The sequence below is a fragment of the Fulmarus glacialis genome, unplaced genomic scaffold (assembly GCF_000690835.1).
Source record: "Fulmarus glacialis isolate BGI_N327 unplaced genomic scaffold, ASM69083v1 scaffold13628, whole genome shotgun sequence".
Lineage (NCBI taxonomy): Eukaryota > Metazoa > Chordata > Aves > Procellariiformes > Procellariidae > Fulmarus > Fulmarus glacialis.
This window is the reverse complement of record NW_009227657.1, coordinates 349-21,657: the sequence shown is the minus strand read 5'-3', so window position 1 is coordinate 21,657 and position 21,309 is coordinate 349. Positions and strand designations below refer to the sequence as shown.

Sequence of the window (21,309 nt, the reverse complement as noted above, 5' to 3'; positions counted from 1 at the left end):
TTGCTGCTCTAGCCCAAGCTGCAGCTTTGACCCGATGGGGATTTTGCGCTCCAAAGAACACGGTGAATCCAAAATGTGGTGGAATTGTGTTTCCACAAAGTGTTACAGAGCCTTGAGTCGTGGCCAGAGGGAGGGGCTAAAGTCTGAAACCTCTCTGATGCTTTTTCTCTCCATTTCCCGCCCTGCCTCTGCAGAGGATGTGGAGAAAATGAGCAAGAAGATGGAGGAAGTGAAGGAGGCCAAAGTCCGTGTGGTCTCAGAGGAGTTTCTTCAGGATGTGAAATCCTCCAGCAAGGACTTTCAGGAGCTTGTGTCGCTCCATGCGCTTTCACCTTGGGGTGCGGAGGTGAAAATGGAGCACGAGGAAATGGCCGTGGATGGGAAGTGCAGCAAGCCCCCAAGTATGAAGAGTGCTGGGAAGGTCAAAGAAGAACAAGGTGAAGAATAAAGTGGTTGTTTCTCTGCAGGCTTGTTCAATGCTGTGTGCATGCACAAAGCAAACTTGCGTGTAGTCTATCCTTGCCCTTTCCTTGGGTTCTCTGCCTTTTTTCTCATAATAAATTTAAATAATGAGACCTCAGGGCAAGTTCAGCTTTAAGTAAACATGAAACCGTCTCCTGAACTGGCTCTTGTTTCCCCTAGTTGAGTCTTGCTTCAGAGGTCTTCTGTGCTGTACGTGCTCCCTGACATCAGTCCAGGCTCTTCCTCGTAACACCTCAGCTTCTCTCCCAGTTTGGGTCTGTGTTGCAGCTCCAAGGAGGTGCTGGGGCACCAAGATGTGACAGACACTACCATGACCCCCAAGGGGTGTTAGCCAGTGAGAAAATACTGGGGTCCAGAGCAATGGGTCTTTGTTCTATTTGGTTTAGAATATAACATTTTTTTAATGGAGGAGGAAAAATATCCAACACCAGTGGCATTCCTCACCAATGGCATAGAGAGCTTGCATTATTAATGCTGGACAGTGAACAAAACCATCACATCTGCTCGCCTGTCTTCAGAACCTGTTCTTCTCCATGTCCTCCAAGCGAAGGTTTCTGTCATACAATTGGGTATGTTATTGCCAGACTATCTCACAGCAGCAGGATCTCCAGGGGACCCGAACACGCCCCGTGCCGTGTGAGGTTTTTAAATTCCACTTAAACACAACCGCAAATGTGATTTTTATCTGCTGTGCAGGTGAAAAAATGATACGGCTCACCCCTTGGGGCCAGAAGGAAGGAGATAGATAGAATCTGGGGAGATCTTCTTTTTCATTTAATTTGGGGAGTGGAGGCTGTGAATTGGCTGCTAAAGCCAGGTAAAAAAAGCCATTGAAGTCATCATATACCCGTCTTCCTATACTGGGAATCTGGTTTGAAGTCTCCTTAGGGTGATAATTACGCAAATTGAGAATTTAAATGTTGATTCAAGTCAGACTGTGTTGCCTGCCTAGGAAAAAAATTACCTCTCTTTCGCTGCAGGACCTAGCAAGTCTGAAAAGAAAATGAAGCTAACAGTTAAAGGTGGAGCAGCAGTAGATCCTGATTCTGGTGAGTGATAACAATGGCTGCGCCCGCACCACACGCAGTCTTCAGGATGCGTGATCGCTTGCAAAATGTTTTTCTGTGAAAGGATAAGGGTGCCATAAAAGGAATGTGAATTTTTAAACCACTTTTTTCTTGCTATCAAAGGAAGGATATTGATTGACATCCAAAGCTGGATATTCCAGGATTTTCTAGTGTAACTTTCAGAAGGACCACTTCAACTAAGGAGTGCACCTTGTTCAGCTTCAGGAGCATCTGGCAGAGGGGTGAATAAAGGCCCAGCCAACAGAGGCCACGGGTCTGGCGTGAGCATCTGCCCCCAGGCTCTTGGGGGGGCAGCTGGTGCTACTCGCCAAAGCTATGGCGCACAGACATTGTTCAGAGAATTCATACTGCATCCGAGGCCAGCCTTTGGTTTTTCAGTCCATTTGCTAGCGTGACACCTGCAGAGCTGTATCTCTCTTGAGAATTCCTCCAGCTGGTCATGCAGTGTTAAATACTAGATTTTAAATGGTCCTTTTTCAAAAGTTACATTTTTTTTTTCATCTAGTTAGGATTGAGGTTCACTCCAGTGTATCTAAAGGTGCATGCTCGCAATTTATTAAAAAGAAAACATGCTTCAAGTAGTTTTGAGTGAGCACGTCGTCACCGTTTTTGCGGTATTTCTGTTAAGATTCACGCTAGTTCATGAAACATTTGGGTGAGCGCAAATGTAGGAAGGAGACCTAAAATGGTAACCTTCTCTATGTTCTAATTTGTTTCTTCTCGGTAGGTTTGGAGGATTCTGCTCATGTCTTTGAAAAAGGTGGAAAGATTTTCAGTGCAACTTTGGGCCTAGTAGATATTGTGAAAGGAACAAATTCCTATTATAAACTGCAGCTGCTAGAGGATGACAGAGAGAACAGGTGAGTTTAGTTTTCCCTAGAAATACTTTTTTTCACTGTTTCCCAATAAACAGATTTTTGGCATCTACAAAAGCAAAGTGTGGGTAAAATGTCTTTGTGAGGAGATACGGATAGGTATATTTATTTAAAAAAAAAAACAAAAAACAAAAACCAACCAACCAAGCAAACCCCACCCAGCTCTTTCCCAAAACCACCAAAAAACCAAAAACTACAAAACCAAACAACAAACCACCCCTGGAGAGATCTGTGCTCGGCATGGGGACATCTCTTTGTGGTTTTGACAAAACCTAAGTTGGGATGTGAGTAATTTTGCAGAATTGCATCTGGTAGTGTTCATTCCTGCATCCTAGGATGAGCGAGGCATGTACAATTGGTGCCTTTAGGACTGGGTTAATTGGCTAACAGGAGGGCCACAGTGCTCCCTGACTGATGACTGTCCTTGGAAATACAGAAGCAGAATTTGGTGGGGGTTACTCTGTTCTAACATCAAGACCCCACACGTAAAGTCAGTGCTGTTGGGAATCTTTCCCATATTCTCCAACTTACTCTTGTCTTCTGATTGCGGAACTGTAACCTTGGGAAACAAAACCAGATTCTGGCTATTCCAGCACAATGTAGTTCTGAATTGGGTGCCCTGAGGCTTAACAGAATGCACTGAACTGGTCAGGGGACAATCCTGTGTGTTTAGCTTTCCAGTCTGATCAGATGCATGGCAGAGCTGTCCAGTGGTTGCATTACTGAACACAAATAAAGAAATGGAGAGGGTTCTTTAAAATGAAACTGCTCCCCCAAGCATGTAAGGGATGCACAGCAATCTAGGGGAGCTAATGGCTGTCAGCAGCAGCCCTGGTTCAGCTCTGGATTTATTGCACTTTACCATGTTCTTAATAAGCTTTTGTTGCTGGCTCTTGTACATGGGGTTTGTATCTGGATCTGTGATTCAGTACATGGAGGGATCTCCGTGCCTGTGTTTCATGCCTGCCAAATTGGAAAGGTTGATTGATTGTATCCCTATAAATGATAAGGAAGCTCACCCAAGGTGGTGTCGGTAATACGAACAAATACTTGAATTACTTTTGGTTTCTCTAAAAATCTGAACTCCAGGACTTGAGGCTTAAAGATGCCTGGTGTTTGTTTTTCAAATATATGATGCCAGTAGCCTGAAGATTCGCATTTGCGAAACATTAACACCGAAGAGATACTGGCCTCTCTGTTCCTGCTGTGCACACATTTATCCTCAGGGCGTGTTAACACTGGGCAATATTTTACACCACTTGTTGGACATACGCTCTGTGGTGGCTTTTCTGTTGCTCTCCTGCAGTCACTGACAGAGAATGTCTTCCATAAAATTAATGGTATGCAAATGGCTGATTCACATGCTGTTGCATGGTTGTTGCAGGATCAGTTTCATTTGGACTGAGATCTAGAGCCAGAGTATCTTATGTCTGTTCTTTTCTCGTGTTTTACTTCTCTAGATACTGGGTGTTCAGATCTTGGGGTCGCGTGGGCACTGTAATCGGGAGTAACAAGCTGGAGCAGATGCCCTCAAAAGAAGATGCTGTTGAACATTTCCTGAATTTGTATGAAGAGAAAACTGGCAATTCTTGGCATTCAAAGAACTTCACTAAATATCCCAAAAAATTCTACCCGCTGGAAATAGATTATGGGCAGGTAACTCTGAAATGTCCCCGTACCGGGAGGAGCATTGCTCAGCTGCTCTCCTCTAGCTGTTCTGTTCTGCGCTCACTGTTGGATCACTTACACTTCACAAACCTGAGGAGTGAAGTGCAGGTGCAACCGTTGCATTTTCTCAGTGCTACACAGAGAGCTGTGGATCAATGAGTGTCATGCATTAAAATAGATGTGTTGGGAAACTAAGTAGTTTTCATTGTCGAGTCTGAAGTCCCTTTAGTGCTCGTCTACTCTGTAATTCTAAGGATGTTAATTTGAACTTAATTCAGCAGTCATTTCACATACTTCCTGTCTGAAAACACCATTTTCTTTTATTTAAATAGCTACTTCTCATCTGTCTTCTGCATCCAAAATCCTCCCAAATGGAGAAGCAACTCCTATGCAGTATTCTGCTTAGTGCACGTATTGAGCAGGCTGAAAAAGAGAAATTATTCATTGCCAGTAAGATCTGGCTATTTAGACAGCTACGCTAAAGAAGATTTCTCTTCCTTCTGCCCAGTGGGGGTTTGTGTGTTAATTTGAAGGCATAGCCATAACTTAAACTATTTTCAGATGAAACAGTTGAATAGTGTTAATAGCTATAAAGATATCAGAGAACATATTTTCAAGCCATTGCATTTTTCTGTGGCCAGATTACCGGATGTTATCTTTCAGTGCAAAGTACTCAAAGCTTTAGCTTTATTTCTGGAAATTTGAATATTGCAGCGACAAAGTGTCTGTTACACTGCAACACACAGTGACATTCTGAAGCATCTGGCAGATGCTTTATTGGTGCAACACTCTATCCATGAAACTATCTAGATGGTATTATGGCTAATTGATGATTCCTGTACTCATCTATGACAGTTTTTATTACAAAAACTTAGTGAAACTAGTTATTGCATCTCTATTTTGTCATAAAAGCAACCAAGTAAACAGTCATTTTTTCATACCAAGGTCTCTATGCAGCAGAAAGCTTGCAGAAAAAGTAATTGATACTGTTGCTTGAGGTGAAGCAGAGATGCACACAGAGTTCACGTTCCCTTAATTCTACTTAAATTTTACAGTGCCACCTCTTAAAATAATGCCTGCCAAATTACTGAATAGGTGGATTTTTAAACCCTTTTTGTTCCAAAATGTCAGAGCAATGTCCCACGCTCCTCATGAACTTCAGGCTAGTCACAGTATGCATACACTAAATTGGTTTTGAGTTGTTACCATGGCAGCCAGCCTGTTACTTTTATCCTTTGTGATTTTGCTAATTCTGATACTATTTTTACCTCCCAGGATGAAGAAGCTGTCAGGAAACTGACAGTGGGTGCCGGGACTAAGTCAAAACTCCCTAAGCCAATCCAAGACCTTATTAAGATGATCTTTGATGTGGAGAGCATGAAGAAAGCGATGGTGGAATTTGAGGTGACCACACACGTTCATGTTTCTCGCTTCTAATTCTGCTTTCTCTCTTTACATCATACTTATACAGCCAGAAGCAAGTTCTTTGCAATCCAGGGTGCATCATACTTCCCAGAAGTCAGTGTGAGTTTTAGATCAGCCTTAAAATAAGCGCAAGAGTCTGACCAGAATTTGCCAAGCACTGGAAGTAGTGACTTTGTTACGATGCGTGCAGTTTTTAAAACATGGGTGCATTCTTTGTTCTTCAGTGGGCAATGTCTGTATCAGCATCTTCAACTTAATGAGTCTATGAGAAACTCATCTGCAGGTCCTGGGATCAGTGATCATTCCCTGTTTTTTTCCAGTGACGTGCATCATGACCACTGTTCGCTGAATGTTCTTAAAATATTAACACAGAGAGCCAATTTGCTGGTGATGTGAGGCAGGAGGCGCTTCTTTTTTGTGAGTGGTGAACCACATTTGGAGGGGGCAGCACTACCACTAATTTAGGTAGCAAATGAGCATGCAGCTCAGACTTGAGAAATGCTGCCAGTTGATACATGCACTAATGAGGTGCCTTGACAGAGTCCGGATCCTCTTCTGAACAGGGCCAAACTCGAGATTGGTTTTTTTGTTGTATTTCTCATTTGTTCTAATGATACCCTATTTTCATCCATTCTTCTTTCCCCCATACTCGTTGATCCATGCTTCTAACAAGCTTTCAGAGAGTGGTCTGGTAGTATGATCTGTCTCTCCTTGCATAGAAACAGTTTTACTGGTGCTCAGAGATCCTGCAGTTTGTTTTAATGCAGCCATTCAAACTGGGTTAATTCTAAATAACAAATTTCAGCTTTCTTCAGCCAGCTTAGTTATCCTGCTCTAAGACTTCACATTTAAGCAGCTGTTGTTTGCTCTCTGTATCAGTATTTCGTGTATCTACTTTTCAGAACAGGCTTTGCACCATTTTGTACAGCTTATCTGAAAGCTTTCAGATGGCTTGCCCAACATTTTGTGGTACCTTGGGTTAATTGTGTTCTCCTGTATCTTCAGTGGTTCTTTACATCAAAGTCTTCTAAAATACTAATAATTCTTTGTAACTGGAACTGGCTAAAGAGTCTGAACTGATCATCATCTGATGTCTTCTGGGTTTGTAGAACTCTGTTGAAACTACGTTAATTCACACCAGCTGCAGATCTATAGGAGACCTGGGAGTCCAGATGGTCCTGTCTTCCTATTAGATTTGTCTTCCTGTACTGTTGCTGCCGAACAGCTGTTTTCCGTTAGAGGAAATAATGTTTTTCCTAGTTAGAGGTTTCTGTGCATCCTCCGAAAACGGCTGCTTGGTTCCTTTAATCAGCCTGATCGCAAGTATTTCATTCCATCCCGGCACTCTCGCTCTGCCAAAACTGTAGCAAATTCTTAGTCTTTCCATTACACGACAATAGATTTATCTGATGTATTTCTCTTCCTGCTTCTAATTTACCTTTCAAGGGTTTTACCTCACCGAGCATACAGGGGTTTGTTACAGTTACCTATGCCATTGCCTGACATGAAAAGGCTAGTTAGAGGGCTGAGTCCACTCTAGTGCTGCGTCCTCTCTTGCCTGGGTGGAACGCAAACATCTCCCTTGCCTCTTGTGACAATCTTGATGCAGACATCTGTGATGTGGAGCTAATTCTTCATGTTACCCTCAGTGCATCTGGCAGTAATTGCAGTGCTGTTGTTTTGGACCCAGCCCCTTGGCTGCTGTGCTCTTTTGATGCATCTAATGATAAAGCTTTGGATGCAGCGTAGCTTTGTATTAGCTCTGCAGGGCTCTGTTCACCTCCCATGACTCATAGGAGACACAAACTCCAGCCCTTTGGCTGTATGTGGGCTCTGTAAGAGAGAGATAACTCAATCACATTGTTGGGGGATGTGTTAGTGTTTATGTGTTAGTGCTTATATGTGTTAGTTTATAGGTTTATATAACTTATATAGGTTAACTAGTATAGGTGTCGGCAGCTATTCTGCACATCCAAGTTAAATGGCCCTTTTACTTTTACGTGTCCTTCATGATTTTTCAGCTAATAATTAGATAATACGGAAGGATGGTACTCAACAAGAAAGTATTGGCCTCAAACGTTTGGGAGCTACAAATCTATTGCAAGTTGTTTTTCATTAGGTTATTAATCTTGACTTTGATTCTCGTGTCCCCCAGACATGATCAGTTTTAAAGCCTGTCTTCTCTCTTGCAGTCCATCTTGGCTTTTCTTAGTATCTGGCTTTATGTATGCTTAGCTGCAGCTAAAGGTGAAAGTTCTCCTAAGCCTAGTACAGGGTGGAAGTCTCCGTACAAAATCACTTCAGGGCTTTCACGCCAGTCTGTAGCTTGGCAGAGCCTTCTGAGTTCAGCTTGCAGAGATGATTTGCATAAAGCTGGGTTTTCTAGCTCCATAATGAATGAATAACGTGGAACTTATCCAGACGGTACGTGAGATATATGGTTTCATAGGATCTTCTGTCCTTGAGCTGAGTCTTAAACCCATCAAGTTAAGTAAAAGCTAGTTTGTATGGTGAGCACTGTCAAGAGTCCAGAGGATGTATGTATGATCTTTGTAAAAGACTCCATTGGACTTGACTTCTGTCGAACGGTTTTGCATTCAGATGGTCCTTAACTATGCAAGGGTTTAATGCAAATCTGAAACTCTCCCAAGATCCATCAATACACAAACAAAAGCAACATATGAATTAAATCAGTGGATAAATGCAGGCAACCAAGACACCGTTTTCAGGTTAGTTGCTTTTTTTTTTTGTGGTTCGTTTTTCATTAACAAATACGAAGCATCTTATAACCTCTTTGCGTTTGACCCTTGATAATTGTAGGGTAAAGTATTTAATTCAGTTTGCTTCTTTGCCAGCCTGAAATGTAGTGTTACTGAAGTGATTGAGGAATCCATCTGACACCAGGTCAATATTAAACTTCTAGCCAGATGCTTATACCCTATTTTTGTGTTGCCCTAGCATGCATGCTTAGTTTTCTATTGCAGGAATCCTATTGTTTATAGGATGTCTTCTCAGTAGCGTGCACTGTCCTTCTGACATCGTTCCTCGATCCACAGAGATTAATACTAAGTCTGAAATGTTTCCATTCTTCGTGTGGTCAGTCCTACCAGGATTTGTTCCCTAGAAGCTAGGAGGGAATGCTGCAATGGTTTCAATGTAGTGAAATCCTAATTTAATCATTTAAATCTTCATCAGATTGACCTGCAAAAGATGCCATTGGGAAAACTGAGCAAGCGACAGATCCAGAGCGCATACTCCATTTTCAGCAGGTAAGTATGAAAGGAATGTTAGAGCAAGAGGGGAATTCAGAAGTTGTTCTGGGCTCCGAGTGGGGTGAATGCTGAGCTGCGTGCATGAAGATCTGTGCTCTCTCTTGCTGGAGAGAGGATGTGGCTTCCACGGGTAACTAGTTAGTTCTCTTCACTGTGGTACCAGTTTGGCCAGTACTTGTACCTTTCACACTTTCGTAGCACAAACTTCAGGCTGAGCCGGACATAAGTGGCAGATGAGGAAAGGAAGCCAGTGTCTTGATCTAGTAGCGAGCTGGTGTTTCCACCCCAGAAAAGTCTGAGGATGAGAATAAACGTTGACACACGAAAGGGTCTGGCTTTATGACATTACTGTATTTACACATCATGATCTGGACCGTTCCAAGAATCACTACATAGTATTGCCTGAAAGCTTGCAAAAGTGTACCAGCATACCCCATTTTTTGTAATGGGCTCCCTGGCAAAGCATAGATTCGGGAAGTTTTACTTCAATTGTTAGAGTAGACCGGAACCTTGCCAAGGACATGCACCCCTTCCACGTCCAGAAGCCTTTATTTGCCTTCCAGAAACATAATCCCCATGAGATTTTTCTCGTACCAGAAATTCTGTGTATTTCTGTGCAAGTACTGTGACTCATTACGTGCGAAATAATTAAATAGAATTGCCCTTTTTAGTTCTGTGAGAGTTTCAGCTATTTGTATTGCTGCTTCTGTGTATTAGTCCTCAAGTATCTTGTGTGTGTCTATTGCTATGGAGGTGTAATCTTACTCAGTAATTTTCTTCGGTGCTTGTTGTCTTGTCCAGGCAGTTTCTGACAGTGGTTCAGAATCCCAGATCTTGGACCTCTCCAACCGCTTCTATACTCTGATTCCTCATGACTTTGGGATGAAGAAACCACCTCTCCTAAATAACTTGGAATACATTCAGGTATTGACTGGAAACAGTATGTTTTTTGCAGGCAACAGGTCTGATATCAGACATCTAACATAATGAATTTTTGAGGTTTTAAGACTCATGAGTTTAAGCTTGTTTTTCTTCAGAATATCTGTCTGTTTGTTTATGTGCATGTATGTGTGTATACATACACAAATAATTATATATATAAGGTACTTGAAGATACATATGTTATATATTATGGTCTATTTATATATGTATATATGTGCGTGTGTATTTTAGTATATTTAAGTGTGTGTATGTACGTATGTGTGTATATATATATATGTATTAAAAAAAGGCGATGATGTTGTGTTGTAAGATGGCAGTGTGTGGCCAGTGATTCACATACACTTTTATAATTTGGGGTATTCCAGAGTTATTCTGAACATGTCAAAGGCACAAGTAAAATAATGTCTTCAAATTCTTCAGGCTAAAGTGCAGATGTTGGACAACTTGCTTGATATTGAGGTTGCTTACAGCCTTCTCAGAGGTGGAAATGAAGATGGAGATAAAGACCCAATTGACATCAACTATGAAAAACTTCGAACTGATATTAAGGTAAAGGAAATAAAAGGGAATGAGTGACTGAATACAAGCTGATGTCCTGCTAGTTTGGAATGTAACAAATTGCCTAAACCGTCAGTGGACAGATGTATTGGCACAAGTTCAATGAAGAACCACTGAGATGGTTAAGCGACTGGAGCATGTGTTGTATGAGGAGATGCTGAAAGAGCTGGGGCTTTTTAACCTGGAGAAAGAAGGCTCAGGGGATATCTTATCAATGTCTATGAATACCTGATGGGGGAATAGAGTAAAGAAGACCGAGACAGACACTTTTTAGTGGTATCCAGTGACAAGAGGCAATGGGCCCAAATTGAAATACAGGAAATGGTATTTAAACAAAAGAAAAAGCTTTTGTTGTTGATGGCGTTTGGTTTGGGGTTTTTCGTTTGTTTACTGTGAGGGTGGTCAAACACTGGAAAAGGTTGCCCAGAGAGGCTGTGGAGACTTCATTCTTGGAGGTGTTGAAAGCCTGACTGGACTCAGCCCTTGGCAACCTCCTCCAGCTGCACCTGCTTTGAGCAGGGGAGTTGGAAATCATCTCAGACATTCTGCGACTGAGTGCTGTCTGTATACCTGTACATCTGTGGGAATAAATTTCCGCCTAAATGATAACGGAGGCTTAAACTGGGGACTTGCAAGCATACGGTGGATGTCGTCATGTTATAAGAAGCCTGCTAGTTTGTATGCTAAAGAAACTTCTCTTGTTTTGCCTCTTTGCAGGTTGTTGACAAAGATTCAGAAGAAGCCAAGATTATTAAACAATATGTGAAAAATACTCATGCTGCTACTCACAATGCATATGATCTCAAAGTCGTGGATGTAAGCTGGGCAATACTGGGGTTTAAGTTTGTGAAGCTGGGCTCTTCTAAATTTATTTGTTCGCAGTTTCCTTTTATTTTTGAGTAGCTTATCTAGTTTCCTCTGTTGAAGGGGTGGTTTGATAGACTAATTGCTACTTAATAGAATAGCAAAAGTCTAGGCAGAGGTGAGTCTGAGCTTACTGAGGTGTCTTTAGGGATGTGTTTTTATTTTGATTTTATTGGCCTCAAAAAGGAGGTGGAGGAGTGATCATCTTCTAAACTTGAGCCTTAGTTCATTAAATGATTTTTCAGAAAACTATGGTCTCATGAAAATGCAGAAGGGAAGGTGGAGAAGTAATCAATAACAAGTACTGTGTGATCAGTGCTACCTCTTTTTTGCTTAGCATGACATAGCAAACTGCAAATGCTAAAAACCATCCAGATTAACTTTCCTAGCAGATTAGTGTATACTCCAGACTGGATGATTTTTTTTTTTTTTTTTTAATCTGATCAGTTGCGTGAGGTAATGGTTTATTTGCTTGGTTGTTCTTTTTCTCCTATCCCTTTTTGAATTGAAGATCTTCAGGATTGAGCGTGAAGGAGAGAGTCAGCGTTACAAGCCATTTAAGCAGCTTCATAATCGCCAGCTGCTGTGGCACGGTTCCCGCACCACCAACTTCGCTGGTATCCTCTCGCAGGGTCTCCGGATAGCTCCCCCTGAAGCTCCTGTGGTACGTTAAACAGATAGCTTCTCTGGCTGCTTCCATCCCTGCGCCCAGAGATCACCACAGTCAGAGACAACCTAAATAGGAGAATTTCTGTGTGGGGAGGGCTCAGTGTTATCTCTCAGCGTGCAGGCAACATTGTGTGTCCAGAGTGGGTTGCTGACTGGTGTCCACAAGAGCTTGAGTTGCAGCTTTGCTCTCCTGGGAGCCCAGCCGGGTGGACTCAATGCTGCCTTTGTGTTATTGTCCCAATCTTTTTTTTTCTTTTTTTTTTTTTTTTTATTTGCTGCTTGCAGACTGGCTACATGTTTGGAAAGGGCATCTATTTTGCAGACATGGTATCCAAGAGTGCCAACTACTGTCACACATCTCAAGCTGATCCCATAGGCTTAATACTACTGGGAGAAGTTGCCCTTGGAAATATGTAAGTAACTTATGAAGAGTATTTGCCAAATGTGCTTAATATATCATGGTAGAGGTGATGCTAAAATTGCAAGCCTCTTCTTCAGTTTGAAGAAAGAGCACTTTGTATTTCTTTAGAAACAAGATTTCTTTTTTCTTAAAATGAGAGCTATTTGGTCGGGCAAAAAAAAAATCAGTGTTGCAGGTCTAGAATCTTATACTAAATGCCAATATTATTAAAATTAGTTACTGAGACAAAGAAGGAAAGCTGTTGAGTTCCAGAAGAGTAGAATCTAAATTAACTTTATATTAACTCACCATAAAGTGAATGATTTTTCACCAAGATCGTTTAAGATGAATGTAAAATGCTAAATGTGTTTTTTGTGCTGTCCAGGTATGAGCTAAAGAATGCTTCTCACATAACAAAATTGCCCAAGGGAAAACACAGTGTGAAAGGTAGGCATTAGTAGTTGTCACTGATAATCTGTTACTGATGGCAAACTCACCTTGTGGCTCTCTGCTTAGCAAAGAGAACTATAGTCATCTCATAGTTGTACTTACCTTTAAGGGTTTGCATAATGTTGCCCTATAGTTGCATCTGTATATGTGTATATGGTGTTTTGAGATGGGAGTTAGTACACTTGGAATGTTAAGACTGAAGTTAATACATTGCCTGAAGTTCAGGAGGAAACTTTTGATTTGATAGTACAGAAGAGAAAATGTAAGGTGCCTTCTCCAACTTCTTACTCGCTTTCATCATAACAATACTATGTATTTTAGAAGATGAGAGGTTTGATAGATCAGAAGAATAATTGTGTAGTTTTCAAAGTGCCTTAGAAGCTTGGAGAGAAGGGAAAATCTAAGAATAAAAATTCAGATGGAACAGCTGTTCTCATTACATTTCTATCTGCAAAAAGTATCAGTATATTGCACTGAAAAAGAAGATGAGAGAAAGACTTAGCTCTCTAATTCAAGCAAAAGAAACGGTAATCATGACTATCTTCTGTACCAAGATGGGAGAGCAAAGAACAGTAACATTCAGTAACGAGTGTCTTGTCTTAAACTATTCATTTTGAGATGCTTAAAAAATCAGTTGCCTAAAATAGAATAAAATATGATTTAGCATCTTTTTCAATACGTACTACTCACTATTATGGATGTCAAATTGGATTTGTATTGAAGAGTTTAAAGAGAATAAGAATTGGTTTGTTACACTTTTCTGAAAATGTTGCAATGTGCATGTTTTCATTAATGGACCTAGGATATGAGAGCTGTAAGTCTGGTCTGGTTTAGCTTTGATCATACAGATTAGACAATCAACAGCCAAAAGTCTAAAATTCTCACTTTTAATGTAGCAGAGTACGACTACCATTAGTATGGTGATGCTGAATTGAACAAACAGACTATATCCTTTGTTTTCTTTTTAAGACACTTTTGCACCTGGTCAGCATTTGAACTATATGTGAAGTAATATTTGGCTGGCTGAGTCATTTTCCTTATGTGCGAAGTCTGTGTTTGCCTTCTAGATTTGTAACTAATGGTTTTTCCCTTTTTAGGCTTGGGCAAAACTGCACCTGATCCCACAGCCACTACCACCCTTGGTGGTGTAGAGGTTCCCTTAGGGAATGGGATCTCAACAGGAATTAATGATACCTGTCTTCTGTATAATGAGTATCCTTTGCTATTGTGTTGGCTGCACGCTGTGTTTGAGTGTTGCTGAGTTTAGCAGGACCTCGCTAATGTCAGTCAGGAGTTTTGGCACAGTGCGTTTTGTTTCTTTTAGATCTGCTTTGGAGTACTCACAGACAATTCCGAGTCTCTTCTCTAAGGGAGATGATTTTACAGTTGTCACACTTAAATTGTCATTCTGCAAAAAAGGAAACAATACATGTAGCAAATAGCTGTTGCCCCAACAGGACTCAATATTCCTGAAGGCATTGGAGTGGCCAGGCAACACCGCCCAGTAGTGCCTTGCCCAGAGACGTGCCAGGGCAAGGGAAGGGGAATGCAACCTGTGGTTGTTTCGCATCACTCCACTCTGGTTTCTTCCCTGGGGTGCTGTGGCTGGCCAGCTTGGCCAGGAGGAGGTGGAGGAGCCAGCTCTGTGGCTTGATGGAGTCTCTCATCACACAGCTTCTCTTGTGTTCTCCAGACCCTTTGCAAGTATTGAGGTAAACCTCAGATGCCCATCAGAGATGTAGCCATTAAACCTCTTTCTAGGCAGAAGTGCCCCCAAATGACCGTGTACTCAACATTCACAAGAGGTCATAAGAATAAGTGATGTCTAAGGTCCTGATGTCTAAGGTCCCAGATCAGTCTCTTCACTGCCAGTGAAACAAGTAACCCATTAATACAACCTCTGGGTTGCGTAGAAACTGTCTTCTCTCTCAGTAAACTGTTTTCCTCTTGCAAGCAGTCTTGGCAAGAGAACTCATGGCAATAGTGTTTTTATCTTGAGTTTTCTTAAATAAACATCTGTCTTGGTCAGATGATAAAATACAATACTGTTAATAATAGCTAATTGAGGTAACATGATGTGCATTCATTTTGGTTTACACTGTGTTTAATGGGGATGCTTTTAATCTAAAATTGGGATTAGAGGTAAGTTTGAGGCCTAAAGCATTGAGAATCAAATAGGTGAGCTGAGACTGTCTTCTGAAGGAATAAAACGGTGCCGGTCGTAGAATGTGCAAGCAGTGCCAACCATTGTAGAGCTCTTATCTGTGATTCCAGTTTGGATTTTTTAGTGGGAAATTAAGAGGACATTAATGACTTTGTGCTGGAAGGTAGCAATAGAGCTACAATTATAATTGTAGATGCCAGGTCTGTAACTGCAGATCTCATCTAGGCTATGTTGCTCCACTGTTTAGATAGCGAGAGAGATGATGTATGTTATGGCTCTGGCTGACAAAAAGTAATCTTCAAGAGCTACAGCTACATCTAAGTCAGTTCACCTGCCTGCCACTCAGGATTCTTGCTGCACCACTGTTAATTCTCCATATGACTGTTAGTTTCTAACTATTGCATAAAATATTTTCAGATTCAAAGAAAAGTCAAATTTAAAGATTTGTGGTTTGAGCTGTTAGAACTGCTTAATCACACAGGCATCTGTATGGTAACTTAAGTTCAAAAGTGAAGTTTGACTGTGTTTTGAGGTTTTTCTGTCTCACTAATATCAACAACTGTAATTATTCCTTAACGTTCTTCCCAGATACATTGTGTATGACGTTGCTCAGGTAAATCTGAAGTACCTGCTGAAACTGAAATTCAACTATAAGACATCACTCTGGTGAACGGTGTTTAGAAGCCCTGTTAGAGTTATACTGTAGTTACACTATAGCGTTGACTTCTGACATGCTTACGCATTGACTTCTCTTACCAAGATATCAAGAGCTAAACTGCAGAAGAGGTTACTAAATCCTATTTAGTACAACACTTAGTGAAAGTTTTATATAAATGTGTGGCAACACATGGACCTGAATTCTGATGAGAACGAGTACCTGGTTTTGTTTTATACCACTTCTAATTTTGGGGCTTTCAAGTCTTTCTTTTAATTGACCAAACTGACAAAAAAAAAAAAATCAAACTTGTGTTTTTAGCCAAACAGAGCTGGGCAATAGCAGGAGAAGGAACTTGAGGATGTTTGCGGTATTTGCTCTGTTAAGGTTCCCTCTTGTTTAAGATACCCCTTTTCAGTTTTCATTTGAATAAATGATAAATGTGCATTTATTTTGAGGTAAAAAATAAAAGCTAATTTCATACTAACAGCTTTATGTTTCAAAACTTTGAAATTGTTTTGGTTTTGAGTCATGATTTAAATGTATTTGGTAGAATGCTCTTAAACATGATATCTCTCTCTGAAGATCAAATGCCAAATATTGAAATCTGTAGTCACATTTCAGGAAGTTATGGCGAAATGAAAATTTGGATTTTCCGCTGAGACTTCATCTGTCAACAGTTGGTGTGGTAAACATGGAAAATGAACTTGTCGCTGTTTGAATTTAGTATTAGCCCCAATAAACCTCCTTTAAATATCTACCTTCAACGTGATGTAAGTTGGTTGTTGTAGACTCAAGTCCTAACAAAGCTGTAAATTGAGTTTGGGCTCAAGCTTCACTCATCATGACCTGGAGTGAGGTATATTGCCACTGTGGGTAGTCTTGAATTCCCTGTCTTTAAACATCAATATAAACTAATAATTTCTATGTTCAGTGATGTTTGTTACTTCTCTTAAACCAACTCACTTTTGGTAAGTCATTGAGCAATATGGGAGTACTTGACTATAGGCAACATCAGTTCTTTCTCTTCAAAAATTACTGATTTCCCTGAGCTATTAGGGCAAGTTGGCTAATCCCCGGGGACAGCTCTGCATGGGCGGTGCGTTCAGTGTCTCCTCCGCTGTGACAGTTCCCTTCCCAAGAAGGGACAGTTCAAGCTCATTCTGATGGTTGCAGCTTCAGTCTTTAGTAACCTGCATGTTAAAAACAGATCCATTTCCTAAAACGTTGTGATGCCCCAGTGCCTTTTGAAAGAGGAGCTCCAAGCCAGAGTGGTTGCTTATGGTGCAGCTGTTTCCAGGACCCCTGAAGGAGAGGAGGATGAGGAGTGATAGATGGAAAACAGAGCAGCTGCTGTTGGGGAGAGAAGGAAATGCGGAAGGATTGGGTAAGTCATACAACTTGAGGACAGTTGAACACAGAGAATCGACTGAGGTTGGTGCTCATGGATTTGAGAGGAAGTGAAGAGAGTGGCCCTTGCCTTCTGGTTCTTCAGTAGCTTAACTAGTGGCTAATCATTGTTTCACTTCCAACAGGAACTTCTGGTCAGTCATTTAAGACTTAAGTATAACTTTGTCAGTCTCTGAAAGAGAACATGAGAAATGGTTCAGTTTAGTTGTGAGGTAGAATTTTTTTTTTTTTCCACAGAAAAACCAGCTTACAGTTCAGTTTGGGACCAGGAATTAAAGGTCGATGCTTTTGGTATTACTTCTGTCACCTGTACCAGAGGTGGCTCAGTTCCCTTTTGCTCTAAGACTCTTGTCCTGCCCTAAGATATGGCCGTAAGTGCTATGTAGCACAAGGAGTGGTTCACGATGTGTACATAGTGCTGAGTTATAATCGCAGCACCAACAAGTATATCCCAAGCTGTCTCCAACCTCGCAAATACAGCAGTAAAAGATACAGTGGGACAGGACTTTATGAAGAGGCAACAGCTGCCCTTTGGGGACCATAGGAGAGCCCTGGTGCAACTGTCGTGCAGTGGAATCTAACGTGAATTCAGGGTGCTGCTTCTGCTGCCAGCTTGTCTGAGCGCAAAGCAGCCCTGCTTCCCCTGAAAGCAGGCGCCGGTGCTGCTGTGACCCAGCATACATACCTCGCCCTGGGGCCAGGCTGACAAGAGCAGCACAGCGACAACCACTGAAGGCATTACGTTTGGAGTATGTGCACGAAGCGGAGCTGGATAAATGGGTAGTCCCATTTCTGTCAAAACTACTTGAAAGGAATGAGTTGTCAAGACATTAGGTCCCATGACATCCTCTGCTTTTTTCAGAGGAGGGATGTTGAGGAACGACTTCTAATCTAAATGTTAAACTACAAAAAGCAGCAATGTATAAATATTTAACCATTTTATCTTTCTTTAGTGTGGCTGGAGCCTCTGTTGTACAATGGCTTGCAAATGTTGGACTTCATGCAGTTCATATGAGTTGGGTAAACTGAAGGAAGCCAGCCTAGGCTTACTGATTGGCAGTGTAAATTGTTTGTGACTTGCCCAAGTTCATGCAGGGAAGAAGTGGCTGAGAAAAAAGTACAGCACAGGTCACCCAAACCTGTACTTTAGCCATAAAACACTCTTTAAATCAGTTGGTACAGCCTTTAATGAAATCCCCCCCCCTTCTGTTTCTGATCAGAGGAAAGGGGAAAAAAAAAAACCCAAATCATTTATATGTGAAAAAGACCTCTGGGCACATCAAACTTTCTCAATACCATAAAGAGTTGTACTCATGTTCTTAAATGAGTCATGCAGTGTTTGTAACTACTGAGGTCTTTGCTTCAGCTTTCTTTCTGGAAGGCTGTTTCAGACATCCCTCTGACTTCTGGGGACATAATTTTCTGCTGAAGTGTTTTTGTGGCCAATTTATATCCCACTTAGTATTTTACTTAAATTGCTTTTATATATGTGGTGAGGCCCCTAACTTAGTCCATTGTACTCTCAGACCTTCTGTTATGCCCATAAAAAAACAGTTTCCACTCTTGTGGAATACATGCATCTGACCAAGAGCTTGTGTATCCTTTTACTTTCAAATAAATGCCAGGCTATTTCTCCAGAAATTATCATTTTGGAGATGCAGTGGCACCTGTGAGAAGAAATGCAGATGTAGATCCCAGTCAAGATGACTCGCTGGTTTTCATTTGTTCCAGTGTGAAGGTAGCATGTGAGCCAGTGGGCATTGCGGGTCGCTTTCACAGAAAATGAGATACGTAAGTACAGTCTGAAGGTGAGAAGAAGGAACGGCTTCCCAACAACTGAAAGGGGAAACTAGTGCTTCCCCCGCCCCCTCGTTACAAATTCTAATTTCATAATGTGATTAATGCAGCAAGACTCAGACTTCACAAGAACATGCTTCAGTGACTGAAGAGCACACTCTTCTGCCAGCTGTCTGTGCTTTTCTTCCTACTACCAGTGCCTGCCTAGGGAAGGTGAGAAAATGACACCCTAGCCGTCTCCTGTCCCCAGGACATAGCCCTACTGGCACTGTGCTGACCAGACTCTGAATGCATTGATTAGTAGGTGGTGTAACCCATGTCTTAATACCATCTCCAGTAATTAAGGAGAAACAGGAGCGCAGAAGTGCTTTCTGCAGCATTTCGGCGCACACCATTAAGAGCAGTTGCCTAACATGACCCTCTGGGAAAGCGAATGGCATGAGTGAAACCAGTTTGAAGATCTCCCTCCATCTGTGCAAGGCAGGTGAGTCAGCAGTACTAATGGCAGGTTGTTAGCAATGAGCGCAGATGTTCTCGGTCACCGTGCCTGTCTATCAGAATTGTTGTGTCGTTTCCACACCACCCGAGTGCAAACTGCAGATTTGCCAGAATGGTAAAAGGGCGCACTGAAAACATAGTGTGTTTGGCTGCATGCTGTCAAGTGGCACTGGCTACGGCTTTGTCAAACAGGGTTGCATTTGTGTGACTTGGAAACAGCATGCACAGGAGAAGTGAAAAACCAGAATATAGAGATACTGCAGCATTCATAAAAGGCCAAGATGTAAAAGGACTTTTATAGCAGGAATCCTCATAATACAGTGTTGATTGTTACCCTTTCAGCACAATGAATGGTAATAGCTTCTGCTAAATATTTACCAAATGCAGTGGTTGGAATGAAATGAAGGAATACCCAGTGTCATGCTTTGGGAGCTGAATTTTACCTTCTGACCTGGTGATTTTTAAGATAATCGGCAGGAGGTGTTGGGGGCGGGGGGGAAATCTCTCAGCTTTTTCATCTGTCGTCTAGTTTTATCACAATGTACAAAGAGGCCCTGAAAGGCATTGGGTGTTTTGGATTTTTTTTTTTTTTTTCCCCTCTTTCCTTTCCCTTCTGGAAAGTTGGGCTCTGAGGACTATTGCAAAATGTGATTGTGTTGTAGAAAACTTTTCTTCCCTCCCCTGAAAATCCCTTGCTTCGGCAAAAGCTTTCGCATGGGGGTGGCGGTGGGCAACCGCTGCTTTCAGCACAGCAAGACCTGATGACAAGGTTTACAAAGCACAGCAGTAAAAATCTCACTGGTGATCAGTGTCTTCTGTCAGCTGTGGAAGTCTCAGTGTTGCCACTCTTCGCTGGGCATTAACATACAGCCCTTGGAACAAGGGGAGCCTAGCTGAAAAAAAGTATTAGTGGTGTTAACCCGAGCCTGGAAGGTCTGGTGCATGTCAGGCCTTTTGGGTGGTGGAAGTGTTTTATTAATGGGGAAAATTGCAGAGGGTTTAATGTTGTGTAGCTTTTGCCTTTAAAATAGCATAGATTTACTATTTTGTTAGTTTTTGTTATTAGTTTATTTAGTGTTATGCCTACGCTGCTTTGCATCTCTCTACTGTAGTTGCTTCGTTTTGTGCTGTGCAGTATGGAAAGCTCTCGCTGAAGTGTCTTAGGCACTTTGGGGGCTGAGGGGAAGGACGGCTGTGACCTGAGAAAGGGGGTGGAAATGCATGCTAGGCTTTCTCTTTTCTTTTGTAGTTTTTTTTTTTTTAACAACTCTGCTACAATGTACATAGAAAGCCCGGGAAGAATTTCTAAAGGATTTTACTCGTTTGTTTCTTCTCTTAGAAACTCACTTTTCCTCTTACATTTGATTTTTTTTTTTTTTTAAATTGTTTAATAACATGACCTATATCCCACCCCTCTCAACCTGCTAGAGTGCCTAGTCATTTGAGTTCATTAGCAAATTAAGAACACAAAAACTCTATTTCATGTCCCAAGACACACATTTTCTGTGTTTTGCAGAATCCTTGGTTTCACCTAGATGCTTTTAAAGAGATGCAAACAAACAGGCATAGTGTCCATTTTGCATTACACCATGGTGCTGTTGGCAATATGTTTAAGATGTGGTACTGACTTAGCCTTGTCTAAGATAGACTGTTAATTTATTTTGAACTTCAATTTGTGTTTTCATATATTAAAAAAAAAAAAAGGCGGGGGGGAATTTTGGTTGGTGTAAGTAGCAGTAGGTACAGTTGTCAAAGCCCAACACATGTAGAGTCTGGTCCATAAGCATTTAAGGTGCTTGTGGTTTACGATAATATCTCCATGCTAGATTTCTTGATGCAGATGCTTTATAATTTATTGTGGTGCAGAGACCTAAGGCGACTACACACAGAAACCATCTCTGCAGCTTGCCGAAAGCTTTCAGCTGTGATAGTTGGGGACTGCATTAGAGGGCAGACCAAGACAGGGAGTTTGTTAGGCAACAACCATCACCTGTCAGTGGTTTGTTGGCTCTCTCCCTTGCACTGGGTGAGAACAAGTGAGACCTTGACCTTCAGCCTTGGACTCAGAGTGTTTCAGTCGACTCTTCAGGA

At 41.5% G+C, this 21,309-nt stretch overlaps 1 protein-coding gene across 1 annotated transcript in view; it reads left to right on the top strand.

The window, feature by feature from the left end:
• The window catches only part of PARP1 (poly (ADP-ribose) polymerase 1), a 30,857-nt gene extending 14,572 nt beyond the window's left edge, over positions 1–16,285 (top strand). The window contains exons 9-22 of the mRNA XM_009583228.1: positions 195–437; positions 1,464–1,532; positions 2,299–2,431; positions 3,907–4,102; positions 5,390–5,518; positions 8,735–8,807; positions 9,602–9,735; positions 10,174–10,302; positions 11,029–11,127; positions 11,687–11,839; positions 12,130–12,257; positions 12,630–12,691; positions 13,792–13,906; positions 15,447–16,285. Coding sequence (XP_009581523.1) covers positions 195–437; positions 1,464–1,532; positions 2,299–2,431; positions 3,907–4,102; positions 5,390–5,518; positions 8,735–8,807; positions 9,602–9,735; positions 10,174–10,302; positions 11,029–11,127; positions 11,687–11,839; positions 12,130–12,257; positions 12,630–12,691; positions 13,792–13,906; positions 15,447–15,528 — 1,745 coding nt within the window. The 3' untranslated portion in view covers positions 15,529–16,285. The remainder of the gene's footprint in view (positions 1–194; positions 438–1,463; positions 1,533–2,298; positions 2,432–3,906; positions 4,103–5,389; positions 5,519–8,734; positions 8,808–9,601; positions 9,736–10,173; positions 10,303–11,028; positions 11,128–11,686; positions 11,840–12,129; positions 12,258–12,629; positions 12,692–13,791; positions 13,907–15,446) is intronic.
• The last annotated feature ends 5,024 nt before the right edge of the window (positions 16,286–21,309 follow it).